This window comes from Acytostelium subglobosum (assembly GCF_000787575.1).
Source record: "Acytostelium subglobosum LB1 DNA, scaffold: scaffold5, whole genome shotgun sequence".
NCBI lineage: Eukaryota > Evosea > Eumycetozoa > Acytosteliales > Acytosteliaceae > Acytostelium > Acytostelium subglobosum.
Window position 1 is genome coordinate 361,543 of NW_012236527.1, and position 21,674 is coordinate 383,216.

At 42.7% G+C, this 21,674-nt stretch overlaps 11 protein-coding genes across 11 annotated transcripts; 4 read left to right on the forward strand and 7 right to left on the reverse strand.

Moving 5' to 3' along the window:
* Positions 1–849: 849 nt before the first annotated feature.
* SAMD00019534_029160 (hypothetical protein) lies at positions 850–2,149 on the forward strand (the record flags this gene model as incomplete). The annotated part of the gene is made up of 2 exons (XM_012901049.1): positions 850–981; positions 1,088–2,149. 2 exons carry the CDS (start codon positions 850–852, stop codon positions 2,147–2,149), a joined length of 1,194 nt encoding a protein of 397 aa, XP_012756503.1.
* A 206-nt stretch (positions 2,150–2,355) lies between these two features.
* Positions 2,356–4,832, reverse strand: SAMD00019534_029170 (hypothetical protein; the record flags this gene model as incomplete). Its single annotated transcript, XM_012901050.1, has 2 exons — positions 2,356–4,494; positions 4,563–4,832. 2 exons carry the CDS (start codon positions 4,830–4,832, stop codon positions 2,356–2,358), a joined length of 2,409 nt encoding a protein of 802 aa, XP_012756504.1.
* Positions 4,833–5,039: 207 nt separating this feature from the next.
* On the reverse strand, positions 5,040–6,077 carry SAMD00019534_029180 (hypothetical protein; the record flags this gene model as incomplete). The annotated part of the gene is made up of 1 exon (XM_012901051.1): positions 5,040–6,077. One exon carries the CDS (start codon positions 6,075–6,077, stop codon positions 5,040–5,042), a length of 1,038 nt encoding a protein of 345 aa, XP_012756505.1.
* SAMD00019534_029190 (hypothetical protein) lies at positions 5,998–6,228 on the reverse strand (the record flags this gene model as incomplete). Its single annotated transcript, XM_012901052.1, has 1 exon — positions 5,998–6,228. One exon carries the CDS (start codon positions 6,226–6,228, stop codon positions 5,998–6,000), a length of 231 nt encoding a protein of 76 aa, XP_012756506.1.
* Positions 6,229–6,916: 688 nt separating this feature from the next.
* SAMD00019534_029200 (hypothetical protein) lies at positions 6,917–7,405 on the forward strand (the record flags this gene model as incomplete). Its single annotated transcript, XM_012901053.1, has 3 exons — positions 6,917–6,976; positions 7,065–7,193; positions 7,271–7,405. The coding sequence occupies 3 exons, from the start codon at positions 6,917–6,919 to the stop codon at positions 7,403–7,405; spliced, it is 324 nt and encodes a 107-aa protein (XP_012756507.1).
* Positions 7,406–8,469: 1,064 nt separating this feature from the next.
* SAMD00019534_029210 (hypothetical protein) lies at positions 8,470–9,898 on the reverse strand (the record flags this gene model as incomplete). Its single annotated transcript, XM_012901054.1, has 3 exons — positions 8,470–9,551; positions 9,641–9,686; positions 9,788–9,898. The coding sequence occupies 3 exons, from the start codon at positions 9,896–9,898 to the stop codon at positions 8,470–8,472; spliced, it is 1,239 nt and encodes a 412-aa protein (XP_012756508.1).
* A 644-nt stretch (positions 9,899–10,542) lies between these two features.
* On the forward strand, positions 10,543–14,136 carry SAMD00019534_029220 (hypothetical protein; the record flags this gene model as incomplete). The annotated part of the gene is made up of 7 exons (XM_012901055.1): positions 10,543–10,712; positions 10,804–11,009; positions 11,074–11,214; positions 11,293–11,817; positions 11,948–12,316; positions 12,373–12,689; positions 12,763–14,136. The coding sequence occupies 7 exons, from the start codon at positions 10,543–10,545 to the stop codon at positions 14,134–14,136; spliced, it is 3,102 nt and encodes a 1,033-aa protein (XP_012756509.1).
* Positions 14,137–14,183: 47 nt separating this feature from the next.
* On the reverse strand, positions 14,184–15,617 carry SAMD00019534_029230 (hypothetical protein; the record flags this gene model as incomplete). The annotated part of the gene is made up of 1 exon (XM_012901056.1): positions 14,184–15,617. A coding segment is annotated over one exon (1,434 nt), but the record flags the coding sequence as incomplete, so codon positions are not given.
* Positions 15,618–15,909: 292 nt separating this feature from the next.
* On the reverse strand, positions 15,910–16,632 carry SAMD00019534_029240 (hypothetical protein; the record flags this gene model as incomplete). Its single annotated transcript, XM_012901057.1, has 3 exons — positions 15,910–15,979; positions 16,059–16,167; positions 16,248–16,632. Coding segments are annotated over 3 exons (564 nt in total), but the record flags the coding sequence as incomplete, so codon positions are not given.
* Positions 16,633–16,812: 180 nt separating this feature from the next.
* SAMD00019534_029250 (hypothetical protein) lies at positions 16,813–18,130 on the reverse strand (the record flags this gene model as incomplete). The annotated part of the gene is made up of 3 exons (XM_012901058.1): positions 16,813–17,082; positions 17,178–17,451; positions 17,532–18,130. The coding sequence occupies 3 exons, from the start codon at positions 18,128–18,130 to the stop codon at positions 16,813–16,815; spliced, it is 1,143 nt and encodes a 380-aa protein (XP_012756512.1).
* A 689-nt stretch (positions 18,131–18,819) lies between these two features.
* Positions 18,820–21,183, forward strand: SAMD00019534_029260 (hypothetical protein; the record flags this gene model as incomplete). Its single annotated transcript, XM_012901059.1, has 6 exons — positions 18,820–18,921; positions 18,987–19,181; positions 19,250–19,448; positions 19,517–19,942; positions 20,002–20,466; positions 20,531–21,183. 6 exons carry the CDS (start codon positions 18,820–18,822, stop codon positions 21,181–21,183), a joined length of 2,040 nt encoding a protein of 679 aa, XP_012756513.1.
* Positions 21,184–21,674: the final 491 nt, after the last annotated feature.

The window sequence follows — 21,674 nt, forward strand, 5'->3', positions numbered from 1 at the left end:
TATGTATATGTATCTCAATTTAGAGAGGTCTGCTCAATCAAAGTAAAGTATCCCAGGCCATTGATCAGTCGGTCGTTTTTGTTTTGAATGGCAACAAGTTTGTTTGTTGCATTATATTACGAGTCACATTCCTATGACTATTGTTGGTATGGTCTCTTTGCCATTCTATCATTCTAATAGAGTAGCAATGAATACAGGGTCTTTGTTGTTCTTGGATGGATCTCTCTTTCCTTTGATTGAATAATCATTAAGTTTAACAAAGATTGTATCTTTGCATTCGACTGGTATTATAAGAGTTTGTTAGAGTAACTTCTCTCATTCATTTATTCATTCATTATAACATTATTAATAATAAGCCTTTGTTATTATGAATACTGGTTGATTACTTTTGAGAGGCATTATTATTATGAATAAACACACGATGGATATTTATTTATTTGTATATTGGATACGTGGTTGCAATGCAAATAAGAAGATGGATAGAGTGTGTGGGTCTACCCAATACTTCTTGTCTGGCAACCACCAACCACACCACTGTTGTTGCGACTCCCTCCTTCAGTCAGTCGACACAGCCACGAACACTTAAACACACGAATGTGAACATACATCATCATCTCTCATTCCACCTCCAAGCACTACTTAAAAGTACTACTTATCTCTCTTTGTACCATACACCTACACTCTCTCGCATAACACTCTACATTATCACTAAACTACACATCTTGAGGGAGCATCACTCATTGCTCACTTAAAAGACTACACACAGATACAAATACAAATACAGAGAGAGATAATAATATATTATAATATAATACCAATTGATTGGGTCACATGACAGGTTAGAAGAGAATGATCAAGATATTTGGCACAATAGTGTTCTTCTTCTATCACTATGCACTACTACTATTCTTCTCAGTAGTCTATGTGTTCTGCATGGCATTCAAGTCATCAGTGGCACTCAAATCAACTCTACTCAATAGGGTAAGCGTCATCATTCATTCATTCAATCAATGGAATATGATCAACACTCGATCACTCACTCACTCACTCAATCAATCAATCAATCAATCAATCAATGTACACTCAGATACCAGTGGAGGATAGAAAGAGAGTTGTTGTGGTTGGAGGTGGATTCTCTGGAAGTATGGTGGCACAACAGTTGGAGAATGACTTCCAGGTGACATTGATCGATACAAAGGATTACTTTGAATTCACTCCAAGTATATTGAGGACAATCGTTGAGCCTACACATATCAAGAGTATACAGGTGCTCCATTCACATTATCTAAAGCATACCAATGTCGTCCAGAAAGAGGTGACCGGTGTGCACAAGGGCGAGGTGGTGCTGGACGACCGCACCGTCCCCTTTGACTACCTGGTGCTCAACTCGGGCTCCAGCTACAACTCCCCATTCAAGGAGTCGTCCGTCGTGGCATCAGCTCGCGCCAACACATTGCGCGAGAACTACTATCACATTCGCAAGCTCAAGAAGATATTGATCATTGGCGGTGGCATTGTCGGCGTCGAGCTGGCGGCCGAGATCGTCAGTCACTTCTCGGGCAAGGAGGTTACGCTCATCCACTCGCAGTCCAAACTGATGAATCGCTTCCCCAAAAAGGCCATTCGCCATGCCGAGCAATATCTCGTGGATCATGGCGTGCGCATCGTTCACAACGAGCGCGTCATTGCCCACAAGGGCAACATCTTCATCACAGACCAGGGCAGCGAGATCATCGCCGACCAGGCATTCCTGTGCACGGGAATTGTGCCCAACTCTGACTTTGTCAAGAAGACCTTCCCCGACGCCATCTCAGAGTTTGGCTACATCAAGGGCAATGAGTACCTTCAGATGTCTGGCGCAACATTCTACCGCAACATTTTTGTCTCGGGCGATGTGCTCAATGTGCGCGAGGAGAAGCTGGCGCAGACGGCCGAGAACACGGCCAGTGTCGTCGTCAACAACATCTACGCAATGGAGGCGCGCAATGAGAACGCCCTGCAAAAGTACCGCTCTGGCGCCAAGCCCATCCTCATCAGTCTTGGCAAGTTCAACAGCATCCTCGTCTACAAAGATTGGACACTCACAGGCTTCCTCCCTGCACTCATGAAGGAGTTTGTCGAGTGGAAGACTATGATCAGATATTGGTAGCGTGTTCGCGACTCTCTGGCTGGCGCGACTCTTTGGCGCGGCGACAATACCAAATAAACTCAATCACCTTGTATACACCAACACAATATACATTCTTAAGAAGCGAAGCCAGTCATCCAGGGATGGACTGACGCCGTGCGTGATTCACAATGTTTATTTAAAGTTATTATTGCATGTTGTCTGTGGCGCTGGCGTTGTCGACATGGTTAGACGCGTCGACCACAGCCTGCTCCTCGGGTGACAGCGGCAGTACCCACTTGGGATAGACACGCTTGTAAAGGGTTGAGACAGACAGTGTCCTGTTGGTTCATCTTGCCATCGAACAGACACTTCATGCGGCCGTGTGTACCGAGCGACTCTTTGATATGGCCGACCCTGCCCATCTTGGTGTGCAGCTCAATCTTCTTGAACCACTCAATGTCCTCGGGGAAGTAGAACATGTCGCGCACAGTCACAAACTTCCTGCTCAGCGCCTTGGCGATGTAGCCGGTCAGGATGATACGCTTGCAGATGATGCGGTCGGGGTTCACGCTTGCCAGATGGCCTGTGGCCACCAGCTGCGCGCAAGAGCGGTCGCGGAACACGAGCAGGGGTGCGGGTGGGAACATGACTGGCGCGTATACTGTCGCCACTGTGTTGCGGCCAGCAAACAAGAACTTCTCGTACTTTTGCTTGTCGCAGTTTGGTGCGCTGATGCTGTATATGGGGTTGGCCGAGAAGTGGCGGAAGCCGACGTGGAAGTAGACCTCCTCCTTGGACTTGACCGGCTCGTCGTAGTGACGGTGCTTCTCGCACTGGAAGTGCAGCACCGAGATCTTGTTCTCGTAACGCATCAGTCCGCTTGCAACCAGTGGTGTGTTGCGGCCCTCGATGACCTGGGCGGCGCTTGGTCCTCCAGCCAATGTGATCCTAACATACTGGTCTGGCTTGACTGGCGCCTTATCCTGCAGGGCCGAAGATGCTCTCATTGATTGATTGAAGCTGTGGAACTGGAAGATGCGAGCATAGTCCAGAGGGAGATTCTCGTAGGCATCCCATGGTGACGAGCGGAAGCTCTTAAGGCCACGGTACTTTGAGAAACGAACGCGACATGGAATGTTTGTTGGTGTGTTGGCTTCATCTGGGAACTCCAGCTCGTTCTTCTCCTTTCCGCGGTCGTCCTCGTCGTCGCTCTCATCGTCCTCATCCTCATCCTCGTCCTTCATATCTTCCTCGGCATCCTCTTCCTCGGCCTTCTTAATCTTCTCTATATCCTCCTTTGACTTTCCAATCCACTTGTCTGAATTCAGCTCCAATTCTTCCAGCTCCTCTTCCTCGTCCTCGCCGTCTTGCTCCTCGCCATCTTGCTCGTCCATTTGATCGTCTTGCTCGCCCATCTCTGCGTCCTCGCCGTCCTCGTCTTCGTAGTCTTCCTCGGGCTCCTCCTCGTCGTCGAGGTACCATGATGCCTGGTATGAAGAGGTACCCTTGGGCACCAAGACCTTCTTCTTCCTGTTGGCTTGAGCCAACTCAATCTCCTCGTTTGTTGGCATGGTCTGCTCCTGCTCATTCAGATCGGGTATGTTGTGTGTTTGAAGTGTATCTCTCTCCTCTGGCTCAGCCTTGTCCAATATCTTGGCAGTGCTGTCCTGCATCGCTGATTGCTCGTCCTTTGCCTTCTTGTGTCTGGTCTGGTGGGGGTCTGCTGCCTGCTCGATCTTCTCAATCTGGAAGTCGCCCAGCTCTGGCAGATGCATGATCTGCTTGGCCGACAACGAGTTGCCACGGACAAAGCCTGTCAGCACGAGGTTGCCAGCGGCGTCATTCTCTGCGCCCTCCACCATGATGTATGGACGTGCCTGCTTCCACACTGGCTCATTGATGTGCATCGCCTCAACGAAACGCAGTACCTGTCCCATATCGTCGTCTGCGGGCAACACCTTGGGCTCGTCGGGGAATTGGAAGTGGAACAATGAGGTCAGCTGCTTCTTGACGTCGTTCTTCTTCTTTTGTGCGATCTTGTCAAAGTGTTGCATGAGCAGCATGGACGATGGCACGCCCTGTGCCTTGATCACCGAGCACAGGCGCTCGGCCTTCTCGTCGAACTTGGTGTCGCCTCCGGCGATGCCGCCAACCTCAAACTCTGCGGGGTTGACCACGAACAGGATGATGTCTGCCAGCTTCACCGAGTGAATCAATGTCTCAATATCTCTACTATCGATGCAAATGAATGTCGCGCGCACCTTTGATGTCAAACTAACTGTCGTATGGCTGCTCTCCAACTCTGCGCCACTCAACTCAAACTTCTTCAACATCTGTGACTTGATCAACTTGATATCAACATTCTCGCTCAATGGTATAACGCTCTATTATTGATCAAAGTATGTTAGTAATGATCATTGAGTGACTGAGGGGCGAGGGTAAGGGTACGTACGATGATGCGAGGCGCGGCGACATCGGGAAGACCAAGACGGGCACGCTCGAGAGCCTCAGCACGCTTGGATTGGGTCATCTTTAGTTGTTTCTGTCTGATCTCTGCTGAGCGTGATTTGACTACGGCACCTGACTTTACACCTTGTCTTGGTGTATTCTGTTCGATCTTTCCTGCTGCTCTACGCTTGATTTGACCCTTGCTATCATGCTTGCCAGCTTTGAATGTCTTATTACTCTGTTTCAAAGGGCCTGCTCTATGTCTGTGTTCCATCTCTATATATTATATCTTTATTTATCTTATCTATCAAGATATATGAATAACACTAACAAAGTTGATTGTGTGTTTGATCAAAACACGAAGAGATAGAGTGTCGTTCGTTCGCTTTTTCATTGAGAAAAATTAAATTAAATAATTAAAATGGAGGTGTGTGTGGGCAAGGCGAGGGCGAGGGTAGGGTAAGGGTATGGGTTTATTGCCTTATGCAAGAATGTATGAAATAAATAATAAAGAGAGGATAAGAAGATTGGTTGATTGGAGTGTGATACCATTGCTTGGATGGTTAGTTGTTGTAGTGGATGAAGTTGTAGTTGGTGTGTTTGTGTCTGATGAAGTGGTAGTTGTAGTGGATGATGTTGTTGGATTATTGGATGTTGTGCCGGTTGTAGTGCCAGATGTTGTAGTAGTAGTAGTAGTCGATGGCTTGGTAGTAGTAGAGGTGGAGGTTGTTGATGGCTTGGTGGTGGTTGAAGTTGTTGAGGTGGAAGTGGTGGATGTTGAAGTGGTCGAAGGCTTGGTAGTTGATGAGGTTGTTGGATTGGATGTTGATTGATCAGTGTCGACAACATTTCCAGAATATAGGTTACCAGTTGGTATACGAGTGTTGTTTGAGGCGGTGGCATTGCCCTTGGAGTCGGTCAACACAACGTATTGTGTGGCGTTGGTCAAATAGGCAGTGTTTCCATAAAAGTTGGCATTGAGTCCCCATCCAGCTATACGCTGATGTACCTCGAATGCGTTGGCAACCTTTGGATTATCATTGCTGTAGCCGACGTTGAAACGGATGATACAATCGTTGCCCTTAACATCGATGAAGCTGTCGCCAGAGTTGGCGCCAGTGATGCCAGTGCCATTGAATATGTTGTGCTCGACAATGGTGAATGATGAGCCCTCCTTGATGTCAACGTGCTCGGCAGTCACACCAGGTCCAATGACATTACTACGGATTGTGTTATAGTCGGCTTCCTTGATCAACTCGGCCCACTTGCCCTTGTCTGATCCGACGTAGACGCCCTCACCATAGTCTGGAGTGACCAATCCACAGTCGTGAATGTATGAGTTCTGAATGGTGTTGTGGGAGCTGCCATTGCGGAAGTGTACACACTCCTGGCCAATGTTGTAGACTTCCACATGGTCGTAGAGGCAGTAGTTGGCCTTGTCAGTCCATGATTCCCTTTTGTCCGTTGGTGATCTTGAGGTTGCGAACAATCCAGTAGCTGCCAGTGACAGCGACCACATATCCAGAGTTTTGGTTGCCACCATCAATTGTTGCAGGATTGGTATCGGATGCACTTTGAAGTGTGATTGGGTTGTCTGATGTGCCACTGGCTGACAATACCAACTTGCCTGCAAACACCTTTCCAGCTCCCAAATTGATAACATCACCCATATTAGCATTTGTCAATGCATTATTTAAACAAGTAAGGTCATCACAACTAGTTGTAACTGCATTGGTGATGGTGATACTAATGCTCGTGCATAATAGTATCACCAACAGTGTTGTTATTGGCAACATATTTATATTGAACATTATTTATACAATTAATATTATTACTTATAATTATTACTTATATGTATGTTTGTAAGTTCTATAAAATTGACGTAGATGATGTTGAATGGAAAGATACTTGTGAAGTGTGGAAGGTGTGGCGTCAGTTCGAAAAGAGTTCTTCGCACCTTGGTCAACATAAATATCTTTGACCCTTTGGGTTGGTTCGTGCAACCTTGTCAAAGCCAAGATGGGGTCTACGCCCTTATCATAATCTAAATGTAGATGCACATATGCATTTATTCGATCGGAATAAATATCTGTCTATCTTTCAAAACTACGATGATCGTACATCGTACTTACAAATAAACAAATAAACTAACATATAAATATAAATATTTGTGTGAATGAAAGAATGAAGTATCTTTGCAAAAGGACAAAGACCCATTTCAAGTGAAGATTCGAAGACCGAACCCCCTTCTCCGAGTCGTGTCAAGTCCCTCGAAGTATCGAAAGTTGTGCACTTGTAAATTGCATCAATCAACAAGTATTATTTATATATATGTATATGTATATATGTAATCCCTAAATGAATCTATATATCAATACAAATGATGAGTTGGAAAAGTATATAAAGCTTGAGAACAAGGTATGTCTTAGTTCATTCATTCATTCATTTGCTCATTCATTCACTCAAACTCACTTGTTGGACCGACACACACTCTATTCTTCAACAGCTCACATTGTTCTTATGTGCACATTGGTGTCCTCCTTGTAGGGTAATGACACCTATCTTTGGAGCATTGGCAGAGGATGCCAAGTACTCCAATATCAAATTTGCAAAGGTTGACATTGATCAATTCAAGGTATGGATACTCCTGGGAGGTCCCAATTCTCTTCACTTCACTCAACTAACTGGTACCTTCATTCGTTCCTTCAACAGGACCATCCAGTTGTGCAGAAGATACCAGGTGTACCAACATTTATCACATACTTAAAGGGGGAGCAACAATCGATGTTCTCTGGTCCTGACCCAATGCAGTTAAAGTTGACATTGGACTATCTGGCGCAGAGCTAATCACAACAGCCACTCTCGACAATCAACAATCTTGTGGAACTTAAACACTGTCATATTTAATCAATGATTGTTTAGTAGTTTGGGGTCAAGGTCTGAGAGCCTGGTCTTCAATTCAGCTTGGTTGAGGGCATTGAAGAGTTGGAGATCCTGGGTTTGACGAGCTCCAAGAGGGAACCACACCATCATATGCGCCAAGTCGGGAGCTCCATCCTGGTGGCGTATCCAGTTGACTCTTTGTTCTCGAAGCAGAAAACTTGTTGATAAGGATACACCCAGACTCGATACTGGTTCGGGAGTAGTGGCACCGATCCAGAGGAGTCCATAATGATGTTGAGTTGGTGCAGTACAGAGGCAGAACCCGGACGGGGAGGAAAAGTTTCGGGATCAATCCTGGCTCGGACACCCTCATTGATTGGATCAATCACAAGTAGAATGCAACCATCCTTCGTAGATTGTTTCATCGCAGCAATCATGGATCATCAGGTAGATGGAAGTTGAGTCTCTTGAATACATCCCTTACATGGCTATCATACGAAACTTTGGATACTAATTAATTAGTTAAATAATGATTATACTTTAAAATGGACAATCAAGTACATGATATTATTATTCATCCAAGAATAATACTTACATATCTTTGTATATATATTGACAGAATAATTAAATAAATCAATAAATAATCCAAAGAAGTTGGAAAGAATATCTTTAAATTTTTAACTAAGTTGTTGATCTTGATTTTCTATCTTGGATCCCATTGCTATTGATACAAGTCAATAAATTATCACTATATAAATAATATTCAGTATGATTATTTACCTGATTTATTTATTACCAATGAACATATAATATTAAATATGGATGGAACCATAAAGCTGAGAGAGGACTACGTAGTCCTAATTAGTCTTGTAATTAATAAATCATTGGATTGAATACCGATCACCTTTTAAGGAAATTATTATCCTGAATCACATCCATATACAACTTTGTTATTTGAATGAAAGATACATTCATTGACATCTTTCAATTCAAATCGCGCTCGAGCGCCTGACATAATCTATTATTATTTAATTCTGATTGCAGATAGTTGTGTAGTTTGGAACCATGATTGAGTATGCCAATGACAGGAATGTGTCCATTGGACACATGTTGCCTGGACATGTTGGCAACACATAGGTGACGCCATTGTACTTGAATTGCAGGTAGTAATCAGCCTGGCTGTCTTGCCAGATCTCCATCTCGACATGACTGGCATAGGCTGGCCAGATGTTGTAGAGACCGAACAGGTTGACGAATGGTGCGACCGAGTCGTCGTGACCCGAGAACAGGATGTACTTGGTGGGGTTGGCACCCTTGATGAAGTTCTGGATGTTGATGACCACCTCCTCGAGGAACGTGGACATGGCCAGACGGCCGTACTCCTGGTTGGTGTGGAAGGGGTAGCTGTCGCTGTAGTAGGACGCGTTGTACGTCTGCCAGACAATGTCCTCGGTGATGCCGCTGGGCAGCGGAAAGTCGTGGCACAGGTTGGCAAAGAAGTAGTCCATGAATGAGGACCAGCCGGGGAAGCTGGTGACGCCAAGCGCCGACATGACCGTGGACTTGAGCTGTGCGGTCTCGCTCTCAAACTGCAGGTAGGCGGGCAGAGAGGTGAGGTTGTTGTAAAGGGTGTTGAGGTAGGCGCAGTTGTTGTCGTTGGGTGTCATGTTCTCGTAGGTGTCGTCCATCGTGTGGATGTCGATGGCGTCGACCGTGCGGCCATGGCCCTGGAGGTTGGGGTAGAGGCCAGAGAGCTGGGCCTGCAGCGACTGGAATGTGCGGTAGACGTCGGTGGAGCGCACCCACACCTCGTCCATGTTGAACTCGGGCGACAGCAGACGGTACTGATCGACGTAGAGTTGACGGAATTGCTGGCCAAGCTCGAGATGCTGGGCAAAGCCGAGGTTGGTCAACTGGCCATTCGTGCAGTTACCTGGCCATACATTGCGGCCTGGCATATTAACCCTTCTGAACTGGACTGGTGAGTCATTGATCTCAGTCTGTTCAGTGAATGATGGATACAAGTAAGTTGAGAGTCCACAGTCCCACTCATTGATCTGTCCAACGCCTGGATTGTAAAGTGGTGTGCGGTCTCCATGTCTGAATAGGACTTATGAGTGAGGTGGAATGGTTCCAAGGTTAGTATGTTTGATTGATTGATTGATCGATTGATTGAGTGAGTGAATGAGTGAATCATACTTTGGACCATCTTCAAGGTCATTCCTGTGGTATCCATTGATGGTTGCTGTGTGACGCGATATCCAAATTTGATTGAGTGATTGATTGAAGTGATGTTAGTATTCAATGATAAATGATACACAAGACAAGACAAGACAGGACACATACAGGTGGTGGAGCCTGGCAATAGAATGGCTTCTGTTGAGCAGCACACATCAGTGAGTTGCTCAACAACAACACTGCCAATGAAGCAATGATAACTTTGTTGTTGAAATACATAAGTATAAATATATTATCTGTATATATATATATATGTTGATCGATAGATTGATTGATTTGAAGTGGAACTGGAAGAGACTAGTCTTGGCTAAGTGTCAGTCTGTCAAAGTGAACACCCCTCCCTTTATCTCACTCACCCAACGCCCATCATCAAGGATAAAGATGACCCACAAGTTTTGTTCAAAACGATACAATTTGATTGGGGGTATAAAAACACAAACAAGTGTGGTGATCAAAAAAACGAAAGATATTAGTCTTCGGACTTTGTCAACCAGGTCACCTGGGTAAAGGTATCATAGTTGTTCCGATCATCGGAACTTCTCTTGATGAACTAAATCAAATTATTAAAGTTGATCAAAGTGATTCGTTGATTGGTGGTGGTATCGAATAATTTTTTATTTAAATAATAATATTATTATTTTACAATTGTGTAGGATTGCCCAAAGTGGAAATGACATCATAACCTAACAACGAGTCCTAATGACAGCCATCAATTTTTTTTTTTGAAACGACCAATCACATCACGTGATTTACCTTTGACATGGTATGTTGAGTCCGTCGGTCAAACAATCAATCAAACAACCAATTGATAAACGACAAACAGTATTCTCGTCTCTAAGACTACAAATAGATAGAGTTGAACAATGAATAATCTTTATGTAGTTTTGATACTACTTGTCACCTTATCATTACATGCTAATGCAGTAAAACAAGAGTTCAAAGGACACTTCTATGAGTTACAGACTACACCTGCCACATACTCATCTGCATTGGCAGCATGTAAACAGTTGCCACCATATAATGGAATGCAAGGGTAATCAATCACTGATTTAATCAATCACTGGAACTATTCCACTCACTCACCCACTCACTCACCCACTCATTCAATCAATCAATCAAATTAGTTACTTGGCAACAATAACATCTAAACAGGAGAATGATTGGATTGTTGAGAAGTTCTTGAGTACATTGACTGCAACACAGAAGTTCTGGATATCAGGTCAGATGTCCAAATCTGGTCAATTCTTCTATAGCTCTGGTCCAGAGAATGGTACACTACTCTATGATCGATCAACCTTAGAGTGTGGAATGTTCTGTGGATGGAATCAAAGTATGTATTAACTTCAACTAATGATTGATTGATTGATGGACTTACAATCTGGGATGATCCACAGTTGAACCAAACTTTAATGATGTTGAGACCAACATTGCAGTGGAGTTCAATTATTACTCACCAGTCAAGTATGTTGGACAATGGAACAACTGGTCTGGTACACTCAGTGCCATGTATCTCTGTGAATTTGGTGGAATGGAAGGTTAGTACTTAGTCCAGTTCAAGGGCTTGGCCACAGCCAACTGACTCACTCATTAATCAATCAATCAATGACAAACAGACCCATTCATACCATCAGTCAGGACTGTTGGAGTCAATGATACAGCCACCATCAATAATATACTCAACTTGAATTTGTTGAATAAGAAATCAACAGATGTATCAGTAACATTTGTTAATGATGATGGAAGGACTTTCAAGGCATCGGATATATATATCACTTCGGATACAACATTGTTAATGACAATTCCACCTGGTTCAGGAATGTATAATGTTACAATCACAGTGATGGTCAACAGTAACACTGTCACTTTAAAGACAACATATCAGTACAAACCACCTCAATTAAGTATTGTGGTACCAGCACTATCAACTGGATCTACTATTACATTGGTTGGTGATAACTTGGTCGATTTAAAGACATCTGTATTCCTTACCAATCAGTCTGTTGCATGTAACAATGTGCAATTGGTCAAGCAAGGAGTGATAACATGTCAGACCTTTGTGGATCTCACCGGCCTTGTGATCGTGCCCATCACAATCAATGTCGACTCTGTCTATTCCATCAACAATAATCCTGCCTTCAGTAAGTTTATCAAACTCAACGATCCATTCCAATCACTCACTTCCAATCACTCAATCAATCTTGGAACCATTCCACCACCGCTCAATTAATCAATCATTTACTCACACACTCACATCAACCAATCAACCAGATTATGTACCAGGAAATGGATATTATCAATGCTTCCGAACTTATACAAACTTGACAAACTCACTCCAGTTTGCTCATGATCAAACTGTTCGTGGAATGTCTGGTTACTTGTCTTATGTTAGTACAAAGGCTGCCAAACAGATTGCTTCAAACATGTGTCCAGATATGTATTACACCACATCATTATCGATGAACAATAACAATCAGATAATCACATCTGATGATCCCAACATTGGTAGCATCATCACATTGGACCCAACCATCTCAGTCTCTGGAATGGGTGGTCAATACTACCTCTCGCCACGCAATGGATACCTTCGCCAAGCACCAACAATGGGTGATGGCACATTCCTCCAATTGATCTATAAGAGTAAGTACCCTGAGAGACGTCGTCCCTCTGACCACTAACTGATCAATCAATCAAAGATAACTTCCAAATGATACCTAGGACTTCGACGTACGTCGTCCCCACCATGGGTGATGAGATCGACTTAGAGTTGTTTCAGGTTGGATCCCCATTGGACATTACATTCTACACTTATAATGGAGGACAACAGAGTGTAATCGCAAGGGACTACTACTCCGATCATATCTATATTGTCATACCACCTGATGCCGGACCATCCAAACAACTCTTGGTATCATTCCAACCATTTGGCAGCACCACACCAGTCTCAAGTGTATCGATAACAATTGATCGTCTACGACCAAGTATCAACTCGTTGTCATTCATTGAGGATACAGTGAATGGACGCATGACATTCACCCTCAAAGGTGATAATCTGTATACTGATGCATCATTGATCCAATGTCAAGATTGGATCAAATGTGTGCTCCAACATCACCATGATGATGCCACACAAGTCGCTCACTTGCGTGCTAGAGTCCAGACTTCCAGGACCACCCGTCGCCACAGTGTCTGTCAATGGTGCTCAATCATTGCCATTCACATACTCATTCATGGCACCAGTGGTTCGCTGGACCACCCCAGGTATTGTGAACAAGACCACCTTGATCACGATCATTGGAAACAACTTCTCGCCTGTCAACCTCACCGTTCAGATTGGTGGCGCACCATGTTATTCGGCAAATGTCACCAATAGTACCACAATACAATGTTTGTTTGATGGTACTGTTCAGATGCCTCCCAATCAGATCGATTCCCTAGCAGTCAATGTGTCCTCACAAGGAGAGTTTGGTTTCAACATTGTGTTCTACTACATCAACATCACCCAGTTGAACTGTAGTGGCAATGGAGATGCGGTTGGAGGAAGATGCGTCTGCAAGGAAGGGTGGACAAAGCAAGATTGTTCAGTTAAAGCTGAGATATCAACTGGTGAGCCAGTGATTGAACATGGATCAGTGCGCAGTCTGGCAGACGGAACATTATTCAACACATCAATAGTATACCTGCGTGAGGTTGATGGTGCGGGCGCGACGATCAAGACATTGGCACTGTCATCAATCACTTGGAAGGATGTGAGCAGTGCCGCTGACACCAGTGATGGCGCGATCAACCTCGTTGGAACATTCTCAAATGACAACGCAACAATGGACATGCACATCAAACACTTCAAGACAGCAGATCAGGTGACATTTGCCGGCGAGACGATGTACATGCCCGCCAACTCGGTAAAGTTCACGGTTGGAATACGCGAATGGACATTCAAATCGAAGCTTCATACTCTACAAGTTGTGTTTGAGAGCAAGACTGCCCGAGAGAAGGGTCCATGCATACAGGCCAAGTCAATGGGAGGCATCAACTCATACTACATCGAGCTAGATCGCTCAGTGTTGTATGGATCATTCGCAGGACATCTTTACACAGATGGGCGAGTAGTGACATCTGTGCTCAAGGACATCGAGTCCACCGACGTTCTCTACGTCAACAACACATCAGAGTTGTCTTACAGATCATTCATCGAGGTGCCAGCTTTTGACACTGAGTGCATAGTTGATCCAAACTTCCAATCACTGGTCAAGGTCAATGAAGGAGGTGAGGGCGAGGCAACGTCATGTTTGAAACCTGACAAGGACTACACCAAACTCATTATCATTGTTGTAGTATGCTCTGTGGCTGGAGCAGCCATCATCCTGGCCAGTATACTTCTGATAAGGAAGTATAAATACCAACTACTATCACATGCTCCCAGTTCACTTGTCAACATGAGGACAATAAAGAAGACATAAGTGGTCGATCGATCAATCAATCAAGTATTATTACTCATGATCCTCTGGAAATGGATCCTTCGTTGACCATTGTCCATGGATGCGTTGGTCATATGGAGTTGGCCAACAATGTCTGGTAGTTGTAATGTTTTGAGGTCAATGGTACCAGAATCCAGTATTATTTCCAATATTGTTTGATTATCATTGAGTGCCAACAGTGCAGTTGTCAATGGCATGTCATTGTTTATACCTCGATAATGCAAGGTAATGCTCTCAATTGATTTGTTGTTACGCAGTGATGATATTATACGCTTTGAATACTGACACGTTAAGCGGCGACAGCTGGAATTGTTCTCGAGATAGTGCGCCAGACTGTCTTCATAGCAGCTGAGACCTTGTTGTCCAACAAGGTTGATAGTCAACTCGCGAAACTGATTGAAACGAATGTCTGTAGAGATGTCAAGTTGAAAAGTGTCCGATAGCATCATAGATGTGATCTTTAGACTTTGAACACTTGTTTCCAACTGAATGTATAATGTTTGATTAGCCTTTGTCGTTGGGCTTGTGGACATGTGTATCTTTCTTAGACGCGCAGCAGAGTTGATTGAGGATGTTATAGAGTTGTCAAGCATTATTGATGTCTTGAGTATCTTGAGCGTCTGGTTGTTGCTGAGATATGCGACCATCTGCCTCTTGGCCATCGTCTCATTCTTAAACTGACATTGAAGCAATGAGAGTGAAGTCAAGCTTGAAAGATCGGTCAATGATATAAAGAATATACTTGAGTCTGTGATGTAACATTGTATCTTGAGTGATGTCAATCGCGTGAACAGGGTGGCCTGTGACAGTAGACTGTTCTGGATGAACCTCTCATTGGACCCGTCGTCGCCGCGTTTCGTAGTGCTTCCAAATGCCAACTTGGTGAGTGATGACGCCCTGGCCGACACCAGACTGGCCAGTGCAAGACTAGCATCTTGCAGTGGAGACAGGTATTCAATCTCCTCGAGCGGAGCATTGTTGTTCATCAAGGCCAATAGAGTGTTGTCGTGAATAGTAGTATGTGAGCTTTCAAAGGTGAATCGCCGCAGTGAAGAGAGATGTTCCACAAAGTTCTTTATGTCCACTGATCCAACCATTGAGAATGGTGAGCCGCGCTCCTCAATCACTAGTGATTGTATGTTGTTGGAGGTGAGCGGTGTGTTTGGTGAGATGAGCAGAGGCATCACTCTTGTATCTTTGAGTAGTTTGTTCAGATCGATCAATGATGTATATATATGTCTAGGTGTCATTGATAAGTAATCCGATGTGATATGATCATATATCATAACAGAGTTTAGTAATAACTTGTTATAAAGTACTTTGATCAAATTGAAGTAACGCCATGATAAAGTATTCAAAGCAAGTCTCCATCTCCAATAATATGATCTATCAACAAATGAATACTCTATAATCAATGATGTTACATATTCTGGTATATTTATATAACTATTATTTTTATACATCTCTTTGTCTCTCACTTGATTGAATGATTGAGCTTTGAACATCATCGTCTTGGTTTTGTCACACACATATTAGGCACATTTGGTCCTCTAATGATCGACAGACAGAGAGACAGGTCTGTATCTTTCGAATGATACAGCGCCAGTGATGGCGTATGACTGTCCATGTCATTGTGATGTGTGTGTCACAGCTCTGGGCCGACCACAAACAAGTACCTGTCGACTAACTTGCCACTCACTCAGCGTTCCGAGTTGTTGTTGTTGTTGTAGACCTTTCTTCGATCATCGTTCAACTAATGATGGTTGTAGCCACAAAGTTCTCAACGTATGGTATTGACTCTGTTGGTAACACTGATGCAGGGAATCTTGAGAAGCGGAGGATGAGGTGTGAGTCATAGTGTGTACACACATAGCATCTGCTCGGCTTCATCCAACATCACTTACAATGCTACCAATATGACAGTGTCCAACAATACAATGATAATACCGCCACCAACACCCTGATTGGTGTTCACTCCATAGAATGATCTCTCCTTCACTGTTGTTACAATATCTGAGGATTGTATGTGTGTCAGTCGAGTGCGTGCGATCAATGTATGAATGAATGAATGAATGAATGAGACTACTACTTACACTTGGTACCTGATATACTTATAAGCTCCATGTGAAGTCTGCCTTTTGACAGTGCATCACATATCTGAATTGTCTCGTTGAACTTGATCAACAATCCCTTCTGCGCCATCAATGTGTTCTTTAGCTTCTGTCCAGGTGTCTTTGATACTAGTGCAGCAGACATGATTACCTTGCCCACCAACTGAGTGACATACCGCTCATACTTTGCCTCTGGCTTATAAGATGGAGGCATTATAATAGGTATTGGTTGAGTTGATAACTTATCAATCAACTCTGGATTAGGTGTTGACCTTCTCCTACTTGTCACACTAGATGGTGTTGTACCTATTGACACTGCATTGTTATTATTACTATTATTACTACTATTATTACTTGTAGTATTAGACATCCTATCTATCTATCTATATGTATATGTATATGTACATGTACATGTATTCGTTAAGTTAGTTCATCAAATGATCATGAATGTGCGAGGGTATGTTCGCGAGGGTAAGTGTGTGGGGGTAAGTGTGCGAGGGTAAGTGTGCGAGGGTATGTCTGCGAGGGTATGTCCGCGAGGGTATGTTTATTTGAATGACACCTTCTTGTTGCCTCCAGCTGACTTTCTACGCTTGTTGGATGGGATCACATCGTCTTCAATTCCCATGGACTTCTTCTCTTTCAACTCTCCAATCTTCTTGATCTTGGCTGCATGCTTGGACTCCTTCCTGTTGTCTCTCTCAAAGTCGCGCTCCTCCTGCTCCTTCATCTTCTTTGTCTCCTTGGCAATCTTTTCTTTTGCCTGTTGCTCCTGCTCCTTTGAAATCATCTCGATCAAAGCCTTGGTTGACTCATTCTATGTTTAAGTTATGATTGATTGATTGATTGAATGAGAGAGTGAGTGAGTGAGTGAGTGGATCGTAGGCCAAGCGTGTCAAGGTGACAACTTACATCGATGTATGTCGACTTTCCCTTTGGTGCAGACTCCTCGTTCTTTTGCTCGCTCTTCTGCTTCTTCTTGGCACCTTGCTTGGGTGACTTGGTTGTTGGCTCGGCATCAGTTGACTTTCTCTTCTTGTTGGCGCCAGGTGCATTCTTAATCTTTGGTAGTGGAGCAGGTTGTTTGCTTCCTGCAGCCACTGGGATGAACACTGTCAATACTCCATATTCCAAACTTGCAGTTGCCTGCTCTGGCTCAACCTTGATTCCATCTGGATATGGTACGCTACAAGTTTGATTGATTGATTGATTGATTGAGTTAGCGAACGAACGAGCCATTGTCAACAACAACAATAAGATACATACTTGAGTGTATACTTCTTGGTATGTTTCAAAGTGTCGAGGACAAAGTGTGTCTTGGTTGGGTTGAGGTTGATGTGCTGGTCTGGGATCTTTTGAAGTTGGATGACGGCCTTGATAGAGTTCTTGAATCTGTTGTAGGTGATCTTGTGAGCTGGCTCCACTGGTGACATTGCCTTTGGTCCTGATGGTGCTGCTGGCTCCTCGACAACTGGAGCAATAGACTTTGTTGATTTTGTTGTGGTGGTAGTAGTGGTTGACTTTGTTGCGGCCTTCTTCTTGGGTGCTGCGACTGTTGGTGCTGCTGGCGTGACTGACTCTTGTTGTGCGACTGGTGTTGTGGTGGCTGTGGTTGTGGTTGCGGTTGACTTGGCAGCGGCTTTCTTTTTTGAGGCAGCAGCTGGTGTGGTTGGCTTGGCTACAGCCTCCTCGTGAACTACTGGTGCTACAGCCACTGCAGCAGCAGCAGCAACCTTCTTTATCAATTTCTTTGGTGGTGCCTCAGCAACAACCTCAGCAACTGCAGCAGCAGGAGCAGTCTTTGTCACAGTCGCCTTCTTTGTGGTTTCAACCTTCTTTGTTGTTGTCTTTGATGGAACTACCATTTTATTCTTATATTATTATATATATATATCTTTACAAGTATCGTTTTAAAGTAAAAGAGTTTTCGATACAAACAATGCTCAATGTTTGAGAGTCGTTCGTCAAAAGTCCAATTAATTAATTTTGATTTTTTTCAATCGAAAACCTTCAAAACAAAACCAGTCATTTATCTCAACTTCCATTGATTGATCAAGCTCATCAACTTCAACAACAAAAGAAACATAAGTATACTTAGAATAGTAGTTCATTGACATCAAAACAACTACAGCAACATCAACACCAACATCAACATCTACTCTATGAAAATTATTGTACATACTTCAGTTGATATTCTAAAAAATCTACAAATAAGAGAGTCCATTTTATAACTCACCTGTATCATTGATTGATTGATTGAATGATCGATTGAGGACCTTTTAGTTATTTCAGACCACATTGAATGATTGAACAGACAGTTAGTAAACGATGTCGTTTCGTTCAAACCCCACCACCAATCAAGATGTACATATTCCAATTTTGATTGGACAAGCCCCAAAAAAAAACAAAGTGTAGGTTTACAGTTGGATCATATATATATATATAATTAATTAAGATGTCTATCTAGTTGGATGTAAATTGTATATTAATATTATTACAAGTTATTGATCGATTGTTTCATCGATAATAATATATTAATTATAGTTATACATACATGGAAGAATCTACATCTATTAACATTGGAGGTATCAATGATGAGATACCAATGTCAACAATAAGTTCACCTCAGATATCCTCTAAAAATGATGATACAAAGGTAATTATATATAATCTATTTATATTTATAAACTATTTATTCTAATATACATTGTATCAATTTAGATTGATGTATTCAAATCCACATTTGAGAATAAGATGGACTTTACGTTCCATGATATCAATCATCATGTTACAATCAAGGAGAAGGGGAAGGGTAGGAAGAAGATAACAATGGATAAACAGATATTACACAATGTCAATGGACTTGTTAAAGCTGGTGAGATGATGGCAATTATGGGTCCATCAGGTGCTGGAAAGGTAATTAAATATTAACATCCCATGAATTATGTTTATATTTTTATTAACTTTACACAATTTAAACATAGACAACATTGTTGGATATCCTTGCACATAGAATATGTATCAATGGCACTGGAGAGATGATGTTAAATGGTACACCAGCCACATATAAAATATTCAAAAGGAATATTGGCTATGTCACCCAACATGACACCCTGTCCCCATCAATGACAGTGAGGGAGACACTTAGTTTCTATGCCCAACTCAAGATGCAAAGAGATATCCGTATGTATTCATATCCCAACCAATCATTCAAACATATTGTTAACAAATTTCCAAAATAATAATATTAGCTTTGCAGGAGAAGTTGATAAAGGTGGAGGAGATTATTGGTGAGATGGGATTGAAGAGATGTGCCAATACATTGGTTGGTAATGATAAGATCAGAGGTATATCTGGAGGTGAAAGGAGGAGAGTGACAATTGCTATAGAGTTGTTGACTGGACCTAGTATCCTGTTCTTGGATGAGCCCACAAGTGGATTGGATGCATCAACATCATTGAGTGTGATCAAGGCCATTAGAAGACTGGCCAACTCTGGTCGTACAATCATATGTACGATCCATCAACCTAGATCAAACATATTTGATCTATTTGACAAGTTACTCCTATTGGCCGAGGGCTCAACCATATACTACGGCTTCACATCCAGTGCCGTGACCTACTTCAATCAACTTGGATATGAGTGCAAGGACACTGTCAACCCAGCTGACTTCTTCAGTATGTACATCACATCCATCAATCAATCAAACCTCATCACTTACACAATCACTCATTAGTGGACTTGATCAACACTCAGATTGAGGACGAGAATGATGACTCCCCACCAACATTCACTTATGATGATGGATCGGAGGATAAGAAAAAGAGGAGATTAACAACGGAGGAGGTGGCAAGATTGAAGAGGTATTATGTCCAGAGTAAGCAGAACCAGTACTTGGTCAATACTTTGGAGGAGATAAAGAAGTCATCAGCAGGAAATGAGTTGTCCTATCACAAACACAAGAAGGCCAATGGATTGACTCAATTCAAACTGTTGCTACACCGTGAGTTATTGAACCTCAAGAGGAATCCAATGTCCAATCGAGTCCAAATAATGTCATCCATCATGAATGGATTATTATGTGGACTTGTGTTCTACCAACTTGGCGTCGGACAATCGACCATCCAATCCAGGACTGGTGTACTCGCCTTCATTATCATGGGTATCGGTTTCCCATTCGTAATGCTCACAATCCAAGTTTGTAAGTACATCCATCCGGTGATCACATGACCATTTAACTTAAAAATTTGATCAATCACAAATAGTTCCAGAGATTATAACAATATTCATGAAAGATAGAGCATCAGGAGTATATACTACACTACCATTCTTCATTGCCAAGTCCACTATTGACTGTGTCATTGCAGTCATTTGCCCAATCATTATGGGCACTATAGTATACTGGATGTCAAATGAGCGTGTGTATCCATTCTACGCCGCAGCACCATTCTTCAAGTTCCTCTTGGTCCTCGTGATGGCCAGTCAGATCTCACTGTCAATGGGTGTATTGATATCCAGTGCCGTACCCTCAGTTGCCGTTGGAACAAGTGTAGGACCACCATTTGTAATTTTCTTCTTTCTGTTCAGTGGCTTCTTCATCAACTTGAGCGATGTGCCAAGTGGATGGATCTGGGCACCCTACATCAGTTACTTCAAATATGTGATTGAGGCAGCAGTCGTCAACGAGTTTGAGAATGTTACATTCACATGTACTGCCAGTCAACAGATTGGCGGAGTGTGTCCTACCCAGACCGGCCAACAACTGATCGATCACATGAACTATGATGTCAACAGCTACTGGCGCAACATATGGATCTGTGTGCTATTCATCATTGGCTTCCGAGCGATGACATATGGTGTCCTTTCATTCAAGAGTCGACCGATCAAGTTCACAAAGTCTGTCACCAAGAACCATTAATGATGGTTGTAATATTATCATTGTTTATAATAAATATACTGTATTGGTAAATTATTATTCCATTTTTTATATTGTCTCTAATCTATAATTTAATATTTAAATTTAAAAACTAGTTTTGTTCTTTTCACTTGTATTCTTCAATATCCAATAGTTAGAATAATAATATTTATCCATTTACTATTAGTTTCCCTAGTGGATACCATGTCATTTCAACAACTTAAGAAAGTGCCAACATTAATACCTTATTCACATCAGTTATTGTCGAATGAATTGGCAGTTGAATCTGAACAAGGTATCATGATAGATCAGGAAGATGTATTCCCAAGATATAGTAAGGTTAAGACATTATATAATTATATTAAAAAACATCAATTAGTACATCTTAGTGGACCACATTACTCTGGCAAGACTTCATTAACTCAGTTGTTAGAGCAATACATAATTGACAATCATACAGATACCTATGTCCGCAGGTATTCTTTTGTATGGAA